The 14,096-nt window shown below is 35.4% G+C and overlaps 1 protein-coding gene across 1 annotated transcript; it reads left to right on the forward strand.

Moving 5' to 3' along the window:
- The first annotated feature begins 9,129 nt into the window (after positions 1-9,129).
- Positions 9,130-10,068, forward strand: LOC139046074 (putative olfactory receptor 2B8). The gene has a single exon (XM_070516845.1). It carries the CDS (start codon positions 9,130-9,132, stop codon positions 10,066-10,068), a length of 939 nt encoding a protein of 312 aa, XP_070372946.1.
- Positions 10,069-14,096: the final 4,028 nt, after the last annotated feature.

The raw sequence follows: 14,096 nt of genomic DNA on the forward strand, positions 1-14,096 counted from the left end.
TTAAAAATGGAGAGGCTAAAGATGACAACCTGCTGTTATGGTTTGAATTGTGTCTCCAAAAAATATATGTCATAACCCCTGGTACTTAAGAATATTATCTTATTTGAAAATAGATTCTTTGCATATGTAATCAAGTTAAGATAATGCCATACTTGATTGCGTGGGCTCTAATCTGATATGGATGTTGTCCTTCTAGGAAGGGAAAACAGAGACAAGACACAGACAGGGAGAACACCATATGATGATGGAGGCGAAGATTGGAACAAAGATAAATGTACAAGCCAAGGAATGAGAAGGATTGTTGGCAACAACAGAGGCTAAAAGAAAGGCATAGAACACATTTTCCTTTAGAACCTTCAGAGAGTGTGTTCCTGATGACAGCTTGATTTTGGACTTCTGGTTTCCAGAAGCGTGAGAGAAAAAATTTCTGTTGTTTTAAGTACCCCGGTTGGTGGTACTTCATTATGGCAGCCACAGGAAACTAAAACAGCTACTTTTGGTTGGGGAGAGGGAAACAGTGGATTTATTGAACCAGAGTACATGTAAATTTTCAAGTAGATGTGTCAGGAATGGCAATGGAAATATAGAATTCTGCTGGGAGAGAGGGTTCAGAGCTTGATATACTTTTGGCAATTCTTTGGTGGTTCACCAAAGTACCGTCGTCATTTTGAAGAGGAAATGGGTAAATAGAGAATTAAGGAAAAGGACTTTTGGTTTTGAAAAAGCAGAAAAGTAATGGCCATTGACATGTGAGAACATCAGGGTTGAACAGTTTATAAAAGCTAATGAAGACCGTTTCAAGGAGGAAGTGGCCAACAGCATGGCATGACTGAAGGTGATCTGAGGAAATGGACTGAAGAAAAAGCATGATTTTGGCTAGAAATGCTAATAATTCTTTGCATTTACACAATGATTTACAATTTGTAAGGCATTTTCATATTTTTTATCTTATTTGTTTACTACAACACCTTAAGGGACAATATCATCCTTATTTTACAGCTGAGCTCACTCTGGAACAGGGAGGTTAAATCCTTGCTTGAAGTGACACAGCTTCTAAATAACAAGATCAAGATGTGAACCTAGATTTTCAGAGTTCAAAGTTATGCTCTTTCCAAGGAATAATGGAATATCTTTTTAAATTCCTTTTAATAAGCCTTTACTCTCACTAGGTCGAGGCTAATGATTACTAAGAAATGACAATCAACCTTGCTTAATGTTTTAATTAGCATGCTGTACATTCAAAGATTTCCTCAGTGTGATTATAAGTTTTGTGTTTATAATTTTCAATTTTAAGATGTCAATAATTTTCATAATTTAATTACATAAGAATTATAAGGATAGTCCTATAATGACTAAAGTTAATAGAATTTTAATATGTTAAGATAGAAATGGGCTCAAATTGTTATAAGATTTCCTATGTATTCAGCATCCTGAACACAGATTCACTCATTGGTCAAATGATCAAAGAAGACACAGTACACTAAATTTTGGAAGCTTTCTAATGCAAATGTCTTGTGTGTGTGAAAATGTAAGTGCTTGTTTTGGGAGTGGGAGGGAATGGATGGTGGAAATGTAGCATGTGATTCGGGGGTTTTTCCACATGTCTTGGGTTACAGTGCTCATAATCATTTCCCCACTAGCCTAATTACATGTAATTTTCTCTAGATTCCAGAAAATTCCTTCCAAGATGAAATAGTTTGGGAGGATCCTTCAAGAACTTCATAGAAGCAATGGGACGGTCTAGCTCCAGTCTATGAAAACTCTGCTTACTTGAGAATCTCCAGAGTCACATCCTGCAGAGGAGAGGGGGGAGGGATTGGATGTGCTCAATAGAAAGCATTCAGATTTCGTTACCCTTGACTTTTGGTGGAAATATAGATGTCTATATTCAATATGTCCCATCTTTGGTGTTAAGTGACCATGTACGTGAAGGGCCTTTCAAGCAGTGAAATATTTTTCAATATAGAATAATTAAACAACCTGCCAGCTGTACAGTCTGGCACTATATTTTACTTTACTTGTAATTGCTTCAATGCATTTTGAGCTTTTGAGAATCCCTGTTCCCATGATTTTCTTGTTTCCCCTATTATTTTCATTCTGTTTTCACATTTACTGTATGTATCTGTACTTTTTAACTGAAATCTCTGTATATATCTACTGTCTCTCTCAGTTCTTGTTTGTCATTCTGTATTTGTCTTCTCTATCTTTCATTTTGTTTCTGCCTTTTTCCCTTTCCTTTTCCCCACTTGGGCTCTTTATCCATTTATCTAGTGATAAATACAGAAATCCCAAAGTGAAGCAGCAGTACAGGGTGGTATAACATTTCACTTAGGAAGTGTGGACCTTCCCTTCCGCTTATCTCAGATAGACGACAAGCAGTGAGGAAGAGAATCTGAGAGTTTGGAATAATTCAGAGCCTAGAAATAGCTTGTTCAATACTTTACTGAGGTGGTGGCAATTTAGATATTTCAGAAGAAAGGCTATCTTCACTGTGTCTACTCTACAGAGAGAATGGTGCCCTGGAACCGGGTGGAGAAGCATTCCTCTTCTTTCCTTTACATTAGTGTTGCTTTTCCTTAGATCAGTATTGTTTTTAGATTTATATTCCTTTTAGTCCACCAATTTGATTCCTTACAAATCCGTAACCATTTTTCCATTGTTCAGAACTTAGCTTTTCCAAATATGATTTTTATCAGCCTTATTCATTTACAAATACTCCTAATCATTTTTGATACTTTTATATAGCCTCTTTGTTTCCTACTTTCTTATTGTCATAGGTATAGTATTGAGTAAAACATGAGTATAACGCAGTCCTATGTGTTATTTCTTATTTCCTCTGGCCATCTCTCCCTCTCTCTGTCTCTGTGTGTCTCTCTGTCTCTACACCTGTATAAAAATATTCACTTTAAAGAATAATTAATAAGTGAATAGTCATTATAGTACCTTCTTCGTAAACTAGAACCTGGACAGTACCTCGGATAGCCTCTACCCAATTGCATCCCTTTCTCTCTTCATTTATCTTGACTTTGTTATAATCAGCCTTTCGATATTCTTTTTAGTTTTGACTATAATATTTGATTGTAACTATAGTTTTACCACCTATGTTTGCATTCATAAACAACAGTTTATTTTGCCTGTTTTTGAACTTTATGTAGACAGATTGATTCCTTTGTGACTGGCATGTTTTGTTCAGTATTTTTGTGTGAAGGACAATGTTTCAGTTTGTTTTGCTGTAGTTTATTCCTTTCTTTTGTAAAGTACTGTGTTGTATGAATAGCTCACAGTTTTCCCATTTTACTGTTGATGAGCATTTGAATTATTTTACAGGTTTGGGTTAATACAAACAGCGCTGCTTTGAGCATTCTTATTCATGTGTTTGGGGAACATGACCAAGAACTACTTCAGAGAATATTAAACTGAGGAACGTAATTGCAGGTCAGCATTCCTAGATAAGGTCAAACTATTATCCAAAGTGATTTTGCCAATTAATACTTATAACTGCTAGCGTGAATTGGGAAGAAAAGCATTAATAGTAGCTCTGTAATTCCCTCCCTCCTCTGACACCCTAAGCGGTATTAGTCTTTACTAGACCTCCTTTAAATATTATGATGGGATTTTAACCAGTAGGGTTATAACTGAGAAAATTCTAACCTAAGACTGCTTTTAGGAGGAGAAGGATAGTTTATCTCACTAGCTGAATCTTGCAAATAAAAGTAGAATTTGTCGATATATGGGAAACAATTGGCTATAGAATGGAAATTAATCACAGACGCTCTCTATACCTGTGTCACTAATGACGTATAAAAACCAAGATGCTTCAAGCCTAAATGGTTTTCTCTGAGCTAGCTTATACTGCTATTTAGCAGTTGTCTATTACTCTGAAACAAAAGGTGTTCCAGTGTGGATAAAGGGATTTTATTTTTTTTGAAGTTTCATTTGACATTTAGGGTCCAAGTTTGCCAAAGTCAGATGTTGTTATTTATACCTGTTGTTGCCTGTATAGTCAAGTAAAGATGTTTTTAAATAAATCGATTGATCTTCAAACTTGACTTCAACACATGAAACCTCCATCCACTTTCCTCCATTTTTCTTTAGCGAATATTTGTAACTATCCTGGTAAACTAAAAATCATTTGGAATTTAAATGCAAAGACTAGTGAAATTCAAGATAACCAACCATGTAAATGTCATTAAAGAATTTTCTTTTTATTACTTGAGTAAATCATTAAAACCTTTGGATATAAACTGAAGACTGTTATAGAGGATATGAGATATTATTCCTTAGCCACATTAGAAGTTTGTTAATAAATGTGATGATTGCCCTCCATTATATTTCCCTTAAAGATTAAGGTGTGCCTAATTATTAGTTTTGTGATCCCTTATAAGTTGGTTATGAATGAATTTAAATGAAAAATTTATTTACATGTATACTTTTACAATTAAGTAACCGAATGATTGATTTATTATCTATACATAAAAATTTTTTGTGATTGTGAGAAAAAAAATCTAAGGGTTATGTAAAACATCCAAGTCATTGAAAGTTGAGAACTAAGGTAACTAGAGAGGTAGAGGGTGTTATCTGTCCTCTGTCAAATATATGAAATTAAAGAAGAGACATTCTCCTTGCTGCCCATTTTCCCTGAGGATTGTCATCTCTGGACAGCTTGGTGACATCAGCTAATCAACAGCATAGAACATACATTCCCTTGAGACTTCAGCCAGGTAAACAAGTTTGAGTCTCAATCTGTGCCAGCCCAGTCACAGCGTAGCGCCATCTCACCCTCTCATGTTGCTCATAGGGTCTCTCTGTCAGAAAGCCAAGTCATTGTATTTGAGGAAATAGTACTGAGAGTTCAAAATTGCTTTTCTTCATCTTCCTACTACCTAGAGGCAAAAGCAGGTCTAGTACCATGTGAAAACAGGTGAACTCATCATGAGAAGGTGTCCTCTTGCTTAAGAAAAATTTCTGGATAATCCAATGCTGATATAATCAACCTTTGCACTCACTCCACACAACCTGATTCCTGATTCTACATATCAGAGTTCCAACCCCAGTACTATGTTAAAGGCAGTAAGTTGGAGATGAGGTAGGAAAATAGCTTAGGATCCACAGATAAGACGAATAAAGGTGAGTGGAATGGAACTTGATCTCTGCATTGCTTTTGAATTGGCAAGTTAATTTCCAGTTGCAATTGTTGTTGCCACAAAAAGCTCAGTTGGTTTGCATATATGTCCATTGGCAAAAGGAACAGACTACAGAATTCACCAAATATTAGAACTAAATTAGTTGTTCATTTTAGAAGCTAATGATTTATTCCTAGACGTTCCATCTGATTGTAGTACATTCATTGTACCTCAGTATGTACACATGGAAAGTAATTTAAATATAACATATTTAGGTGTAATAAAATATGCCCTTCCTTAACAGAAAAATAATGTATGTGTGTATGTGAAAGTATTAGGCAATATGCTTTCATTCTTTCTTTTGGCGGCTTATTCTCTGTGAAACACAATATATATTCTCTATGTTTAAAATGTATCATGAGTATTCATAGTTTTAAACAGTTTATTTCCTTTCTTAAAGAAGCACAAAAATATCTAAAATATGTATACAGTGCTCATCTTGTGAGATGTTGTTTCCCTGTATATTCTTTTATTGATAGTAATTTTTATACAATGCCATCTTTGTTTTGTAGATATGTTTTATTTTACCTATTTAAATTTTTTCCTTCATATGTAATCTTCACTTAAAAAATTATTTATTTTTTTGTACCCAAAGTAATAATTTATGTGTAATTTTTATAACAGAACTTTCCTATATCACGTCATATTGTGATGGCTACTAAGGACACCATCCTTTGTTCCTGTACCTAAGGAATAATATTTCCAGTCACTATTATTTATATAGTTTGTCTAATGAATCAATCTTTCTTGCTGCATTGAGTCAAATGATGCTTGTCTAAACAGAGATGATGATTCCCAGTCAAATTACACAATGCTTCAAATGTGGTAGGAAGGAAATGAAGTAAAATTTCTCATTTGACCTTAGCCAAAAAGAATTCTTTCTCTTGGAAGATTGCCTTTGTGGTGGTGCAAGCAGCTTTAGAAAGGTTGGATTCCAAGTAAGAAAAGATGAACAGAACAAAGTAATCTAGATCAACCGAACATACTCTTGAGAATCAATGGGATAGAGCATTTTGCAATTAGATCTTTCCCATGTCCAGTCTTACTAAAGATAATAATTTTCCAGAATTGTAATGAGAAAAAAATTCAAAGTCAGAAGATAGAATATGACATTAGTATCCTAATACCTCCCAGTATGCGCTCCTGCGTGACATTGGAAGCAATGATCACACACGGAGGCAATCACATTCTTTTCTGTTTTAGTGGGCATCTCCTGTGCCTGATATTTTATTTTTCAACCTGAAATCATTCATTTTTATACCTGTCAGATAGGTAGCCTTTCAGCCTTCTTTTTTCTTCGTATATGTATTATCATGTAAAGCAACAAATATTTTGTACAACGTGATCTCACTGGGGTTTTATCTTTTATCAGTTGCCATCTTGGTCCTTATTTAGATGATAAAATGGAAATCATATAAATTAATTTTAATGGTTCATTATTATTTTGGTGTTTTCCTTGGATGAGTTAGCATTTTAAGTTTGCTCTCCACTTTCATGAATGTTTTCTTTATTAGATACAATTTAAAAATTAGCCAGCAGTTCATTTCAACGAGTGCCTCTCTATTTGTGTGTGCATGCATGAGACTGACCATGGTTTGTTTTTGTTTGCTCTTCTGAACAGGTGTGAGTCAGAGGATGTATCCTTTCGTTTCGCATTTAGACTGTCTCTCATACTTTTATAATTATTTCTATTATGAATTTCTTTGTGCATAGATTTTTGTGTGGATATCACTGATCACATTCTTATAAGAAATCAAAGGAATTATGAAATATTATGAAATGCTGCACCTCTATGTCACATGTGATGATTCCTTTGAATTTTATTAAATCCATTTGATTGACGATAAAGTAATGTTGTTGAAAGTATGAACTTTGATATCAAAGGGACCTGGCTTTATGTTAAAACCTTTAGGAGTTTAAGGATCTTGGGTAAGCTATTTAACCACTTTAATCAATTTCTTCATATGTCTAAAGGGGACGGTAATAAATTTCAAAAAGTTTTTAAAAGATTAGTTGAGATTATGCATGTTAATATTTTAGAGCATATCAAACCCTCAGTAATACCAACCAGCATTAACATTATTAATGTAAGTAGCATATCAGTTTAACCTTCAACCTTTGGATACTTTAATTTTTCAAACTTTAAATGTGAAAACATTTTTTACAAATTAAATATTGTATTTGATGGATATGTGAAATAGTACTCTATCATACTGTTGTTTTCTGATTGAGTATAAATTTAATTTAGTTTAACTAATCCTTCTCATGCATGATGTATTACATTTCTGCTGGGAATGCTTTTATATTTGAAAACATCAATCTTTTGATTGTTTGCTTTCCTTGGAACTAAATTATGGGACAAGGAGGACATTTATGTCTGTGGTAGAGGATATTTCCCAGTGGCCTCTCTACCACTAACTCTTGTTTCCCTTGATCTTTACTTTTCCCTTATTCAGATTTTATTAATATTTATTATATGCCACTTTGTACCAATTTATTTTGCATATCAATGTATCTATACAGAAACGATTCAGATTTTAAAAGTTTTAGAAAGATTAAAAATTTACCGTATGATTTTCCATTTGAATATGCTAGATCTGAAATATTCATTTCCTGATGCCACTTAAGTCGGGGTATGACCATGCTATGCAATACTAAATAACTGGATGAAAACGGCAATCAACCATCCTTAGAGTTGGCAACATGTGTGGTCCAGTGTAACTCACTCTTCAAGATAGCTTCCAGAAAGCTGTGTATATAAAATTAACTGAATGTAGATGGATGTTCTTAGATTTTTATAATACCAAAATCTCCTTTTTTATGCCTTTCCTTGTATTTGTTTTAGTTTTACAATATATCTCTTTGACCTGTCATTGCTTTGACAATGTATCTGCCTTTATCTCTATGTATTTATCTTTTTAATTACTTTATCATAGGGAGTGATGCAAAGCATTACACTTTGTACATAGGTTACACAATTGGATCACTTTTAAAAATGTTTACCCTGATTAGAACGTTCATAGAAAATAATCCCACCTCTTTCCGGAATTCACACACTCTAGTTGTTGGTAATATTTGAAAATGAAATCAGCAAAAGGAAAAGGAAACTGTTGGCCACTGGATTTTAGAGTTCTGATTCCAACTGACTCTGCACAGACAGCGAATTTTCAGAGAACTTGTAAAGTTGGTCTGATAATTTCAAGCATCTTGAGGGCAAGAGTGCCACACTGTAACAGAATAATGGTGATTGAATGGTGTCTGACTGAGTATTTAATTGTTTGACTACCATAAAAAGGACCAGGGTAGTCTTCACAAATATAATGGAGTAGGTAGAGTACAGAGCAAAACTTCCAAAATATGTAGAGTCAGCGCTGTAAGTGATATTTTTAATATAATTTATTCCTCTGTATAAGTACATTCTAGATCACGAATTCCAATATCTGAATGTATTTTAGAGATTATCTTGCTTTATATTCTATTGCATGTGAGGTATGTACAATTGTGTAGAATTTTGAGATATATGTTTCAAATAATCTCTCTGCCTCTGTCTGCTTCTCTTTCTTATTCTTTCTGATCGTGCTCCAGTATTTCCCTCATTCTCATTTTCTCTAATGTACATGTATTCTTATAGTACTTTAAATCTTATGAACTCAATCTGAAACAGACCTTTCATACCCATGAATGATGGGAACACAAGGTCTATTATTTGATTTTTCTTACATTAAATATCAATGATATAACTTTTTGTGATAATGTGGAACTACATTGGTATAAGATATGTCCATCTCAATGAGTACATCACTTCTGAAAACAATTGCATATAAAAATCCCATGACCGTGTCTTTTAACATGATAGATTCACCTCTTCCTCTCTCCTTTTCTTTTAAAGACACCTTCTAAAAATTTCTAAATGCTTGGTCTTGATAAGAACCATGTGCTAGCAAGGATGGAAGAGAAAAATGCAAGCTCCCTCACTGGGTTTATCCTGCTGGCTTTCTCTGACAGGCCTCAACTGGAGCTGGTCCTCTTTGTGGTTCTTTTGATATTCTATATCTTCACTTTGCTGGGAAACACAACCATCATTGCATTGTCCCACCTGGACCCACATCTTCACACCCCTATGTACTTTTTCCTCTCCAACCTCAGCTTTCTGGACCTGTGTTACACTACCAGCATTGTTCCCCAGCTCCTGGTCAATCTCAGGGGAATAGACAAATCTATCTCCTTTGGTGGTTGTGTAGTTCAGCTGTATATCTCTCTAGGATTGGGAGGCACTGAATGCATTCTCTTAGGAGTTATGGCATTTGACCGTTATGTAGCTGTTTGCAGGCCCCTTCATTACACAGTAATCATGCCTCCCCATCTCTGTGCTCTGATGGCTTCTGCTTCATGGTTCATTGGTTTTGCCAACTCCTTATTCCAAACGGTACTCATCTTCCTTTTACCACTTTGTGGGAGAAATAAATTAGACCACTTTTTCTGTGAAGTACCTGCATTGCTCAAGCTTGCCTGTGTTGACACCACTATGAATGAGTCTGAGCTCTTCTTTGTAGGTGTCTTCATACTTCTCATACCTGTTGCATTTATCATGTTCTCCTATGGTGGGATTGTCAGGGCCATCTTAAGGATAAAGTCTGCAGCAGGGCAGAGAAAAGCATTTGGGACATGTGGCTCTCACCTCACAGTGGTCACCCTGTTCTATGGCACAGCCATGTATGCTTATCTCCAGCCCAGCAACAACTACTCTCAGGATCAGGGCAAGTTCATAGCTCTCTTCTACACCATCGTTACTCCCATGATCAACCCCCTCATATATACTCTGCAGAACAAGGATGTGAAGGGAGCAATGAAGAATGTTCTTTGGAATGGTCATGACTCCAGATAACTGGGCGAGGAAAACAGTTTAATGGAAGGTCTTTGAATACCAGAGCCCTTAAGATGTTTTTGTCTTCCATGTGTCAGCTAAAATTTTCCCTAAGAACTCTCAAGGGAATTTTCTTACTTCATTGTCCCATGAAAATGTGTGTTCAAATCAACATTCATAGATTCATTCCAGCTTCCAGAGATGGTGATTCAGTGTCTCTAGAAGATCTGTGTTACATTTATTATTTTTAAAAGCTCTATGAAGTTTTCTTATTTGCAACCCCATTTGGAAACATTATTCTGCTTCTCTTGCAAAAAGACATTTAAGTACATACTGTAAAGACACAGCCAAATAAGAGCATAAAACCACTGAAACACTGTAAGAAATATTAACTTGTTAGCATTTTCTAGCAATTGCTGGAGGGATATCACTTAGTCTGGCACTTTGATCAGGGCTCTCATACAAAGTCTGTAGGTTGACTCCATCAGAGGTTTTTCACAGAAGTAGGTGGGGGAAGCTGTAAGAAAAACTAACTTTAAGTTCAAAGAAAGAGTTGCTAACATAAATCCTGATAAAGTCATTCTGAAGTTAGTCCATATAGTGAACTCACCACCGTGGCAGCCATATTATGCAGCATTCATTTCATAGAAGGCTGTACACAGGATCACTGGGTGAGGGAGTGATACGATGTTGCCGGTGACAATGGTAGCCATTAGCTGGTAGTGCTTCCCTATAATTTGGTACATAGCCATAAAAAACATGGATGTGAGGTACGGATGTTGATTATATTAAATCTGTGAGCCTCATTCTGTTTTTTAAATCTGACTTGGGGGGATGTTATCATATATGAATAGCACGTGACCCAAGTTCTATTTCATATTATACATATTTTACTTCCAGTAATGCAGCAAAATTTCCAAAGGGTAAAAATACGTTTAAATTTCTCTCTTCTTACCATTTTATAAAATTCTTTGATTCAGACATCTATTGCTCATGGCGTTTGTATCTCACATCTGGCAAAACTGCACATAATTTGAATTGGTGACATATTATACAGATGTAAGTAGTGGCCCCTTATTCCCAGGAAACCTCATGTTTTGTGGAAGCTTACTCAGATTCATCAGGAGGAAATTGAAAGAATAATGTGCGTATTAATTTTTAAAAATCTCTATATACCTAAACTTTATAAACAGCCATCTCGTGAAATAATCGTCATTCAATTCTGAATTATGTAGTAAGTATAAACATTCCAGAAAAATTGAATCTGACATTCTAGCCCTCAGATCCCCTTCAAAGCTCAGTTTTCAGTGTAAATTTGTTTTGGGATATGAATCCTAGTGTTTGTATATCTTTAATGTCATGCACAGTGTATTTTTCTGTGGAGGTTATAACTTTGACAGTGGTATCATCACAGAAATGTTTATGATTTTTAGTAGATTTTTCCAATATGTAGTACAGTGCAGATAAGTACATGTGTGTCTCTGGGTGGAGACATATGTAAAAACTTATTATATAGTCTCTTGTCCTGACAACTACCTGCATCCTCCCGGGCCTTGAACCCCCTCAGTTGGTCATGCTCATGAGAATTGATCTTGCATGGGACACAGGTTGGCGAGGCGGAAATGACAGCTAGGCGAAATTATACACATGGTCAAGATTCTATCTATATCCTTAACAGCATCCCAGCATTCACACTTGAAGTCAACACTTGGGAAACCATATATTTTGGCACCATAGTAATTCTTAATGTATACCAGTATAAAAACAGTTTTGGAATACTGTTTACCCCCCGTGGTGACAAATTTCCCACTCTCTGTTATTGCTCAACAGCACCTTGATAAGTAGACCCAAATGGTCACTTTCAAATCCTTTAAACGAACTTTCTTTGCTGCAGAAAACTTTAAGGTCTCCTGAAGCCACTGATATAAGAAAAGTTTTTCTAGGCTCTGAAAATTATTTAAATTTTAGTAGAAGTCTCCTATGAAAACTTTAGGTTTGGTTCTTTTGGGGTGTTAGATCTTTGAAAATTTTATTATGGAAATCAGCCTATTCAGATTTTATACCTTGTTTAGGGTCACTTTTGATAAATATATTTTCCTAGAAAATTACTCATTTTGTTTAGATTTTCAAACTTATCTGCATAGATTTAGTTAAAATACTTTAGTCTTATGTTTCTTCAAATTTTCCTATTTCTGTAGATATTTCCTCTTGTTTCTTATTTTGTATATTTCTGCTCTCCTCTTTTTAGTGATTAGTTTGGGTAGTAGTTTCTCAGTTTTACCAATTGTTTTTTAAATATCCATCTCTTGGACTTATTTTTTAAGTGTTATTGTTTTTTTGTTGTTGTTTTGTATTATGATTCATTGTTTTTTGCTTTTATTTCCATTTCTGTTGTAGTCCTTCAGTTTATTTTGTTGCCTTTTTCTAACTTTTCAGTCGGATCCTTAACTAGAGTTATCTAAGTTTCATTTAAATGTTTACGCCTCAGAATTCTCCTTTGCACACTGCTGTAGTTGTTCTCATGCTTTCTCATATGTAGTGTTTTGATTATTATAATTTTCTAAGTATTCTCAAATATTTATAGCTCCTTCTTGAATCAACAGTTACCTAAGGGACACTTAAAAACATTTCAAGTGGAAGATTTTTCTGTCTCTGAATGTGTCATTAATTTTTAGTTTTACTAGGTTACATTCAGAGACTGCTGTATTAACTATTTCATTACAGGTGGAGTCACAGATTGCCTTCCAAGAGGAGCATACTCTGAGATTACAGACTGGCATGCAGGAAGTTTATAGGTAGCGATCCTGTGACTGATACCTGTGAGAGAATAAAGGCATCAGCATTGGGTGAAGGAAGTTGGGTTGTGATGCAATCACAACAAAGCCTTTGCTGCTAACTCAGAAGAAAGATGGCCCTTCAGAGTGTCCTGAATTGGGTTAAATGGGTAAGGTCTTTATACTCCCTCAAGAGACCAGTCTTTGCATACAGCTTGCCCCTAAAGAGCTTGCCCCTTAGACTAGGCTGTTCTTTTTATCTGAGGGCAATTTCTGGAGAGGGCTGACAGTGAGGCCTATCAGGGAGGACTATCAACCAGCAACACTCCCAGCAACTGGGGGGATAAATCTGTCAGTCTTGAAAGGGGGTCTGGGAGGCATGGCATGGTGTTCAGTACAGGGGAAAATCTGAGATACTCTCTCAGACTTCTTTGTACTTGGGACAAGGGCATGTATTCTATGTTTGACCAATCAGATATAGTCTCTCTGCAATTTGAATCAAGGATAGGTGATACAAAAATGAGAAATGGTAGAAAATCTCTCTGCTGGTGGTGGCAGTGACAGAAATGTCCAGTTTTTGAGTCAGCAGTGGCAGCAGGCTAGCATAGGCATCCAATGTCTGTGGCACACAGCATCACTGGGTCAAGCTGCAATATCCAGTGTTTAATCATGTGACTTTGGTCAACTTATAGGATGATTATTAGTGTTGTATTGGCTGTGGTCTGGTTGTGAGCCTCTGAACCCAGTTCTCTAGCCCTTTTAGCAATTTTGTGAACTACCCAATATTCTTTCATTAAATTTTATTTCTGCTTAATTAAGCAGAATTGATTTCTGTTTCTTTGCAACTAAGATATCTGATGCATACAAAGATCTTTCAAGAGTTGGGGAATTTGGATCTGATTGGGCCATTTTTACCATTGCTTCTCTCTTCCGCCCAATGTTATTTATACTGGGCCTTACATGCCCCAGCAAATTTTTTGGATCTCTTTCTCATCAGAGAAGAGTGAAAACCAGAAGGGTAATTTGTAGAAGATCTTCACATCATAAATAAACAAAGGAATAAAAAATATTTATAGCAGGATGTCTTTTTAAAAATCTCTATCTTATTTCTATCTTTTTATCTTTATTTTTTCCTGTCAGTTATCACACCACATGAAAATGATTGAGCATTTTTTTTAACCAACTTTGAAGAGATACTTTGGGTAGTATGACTTAAAATATGGGACATACGGCATATGGAAAAATGCACTCTGCAGGGCTCTGGGGGACACCGTG

This window comes from Equus asinus, chromosome 8 (genome assembly GCF_041296235.1).
Source record: "Equus asinus isolate D_3611 breed Donkey chromosome 8, EquAss-T2T_v2, whole genome shotgun sequence".
Taxonomy (NCBI): domain Eukaryota; kingdom Metazoa; phylum Chordata; class Mammalia; order Perissodactyla; family Equidae; genus Equus; species Equus asinus.

What these genes read in the sequence shown, in the direction of transcription:
- LOC139046074 (XM_070516845.1), top strand. Translation starts at nt 9,130, where the DNA reads ATGGAAGAGAAAAATGCAAGCTCCCTCACTGGGTTTATCCTGCTGGCT.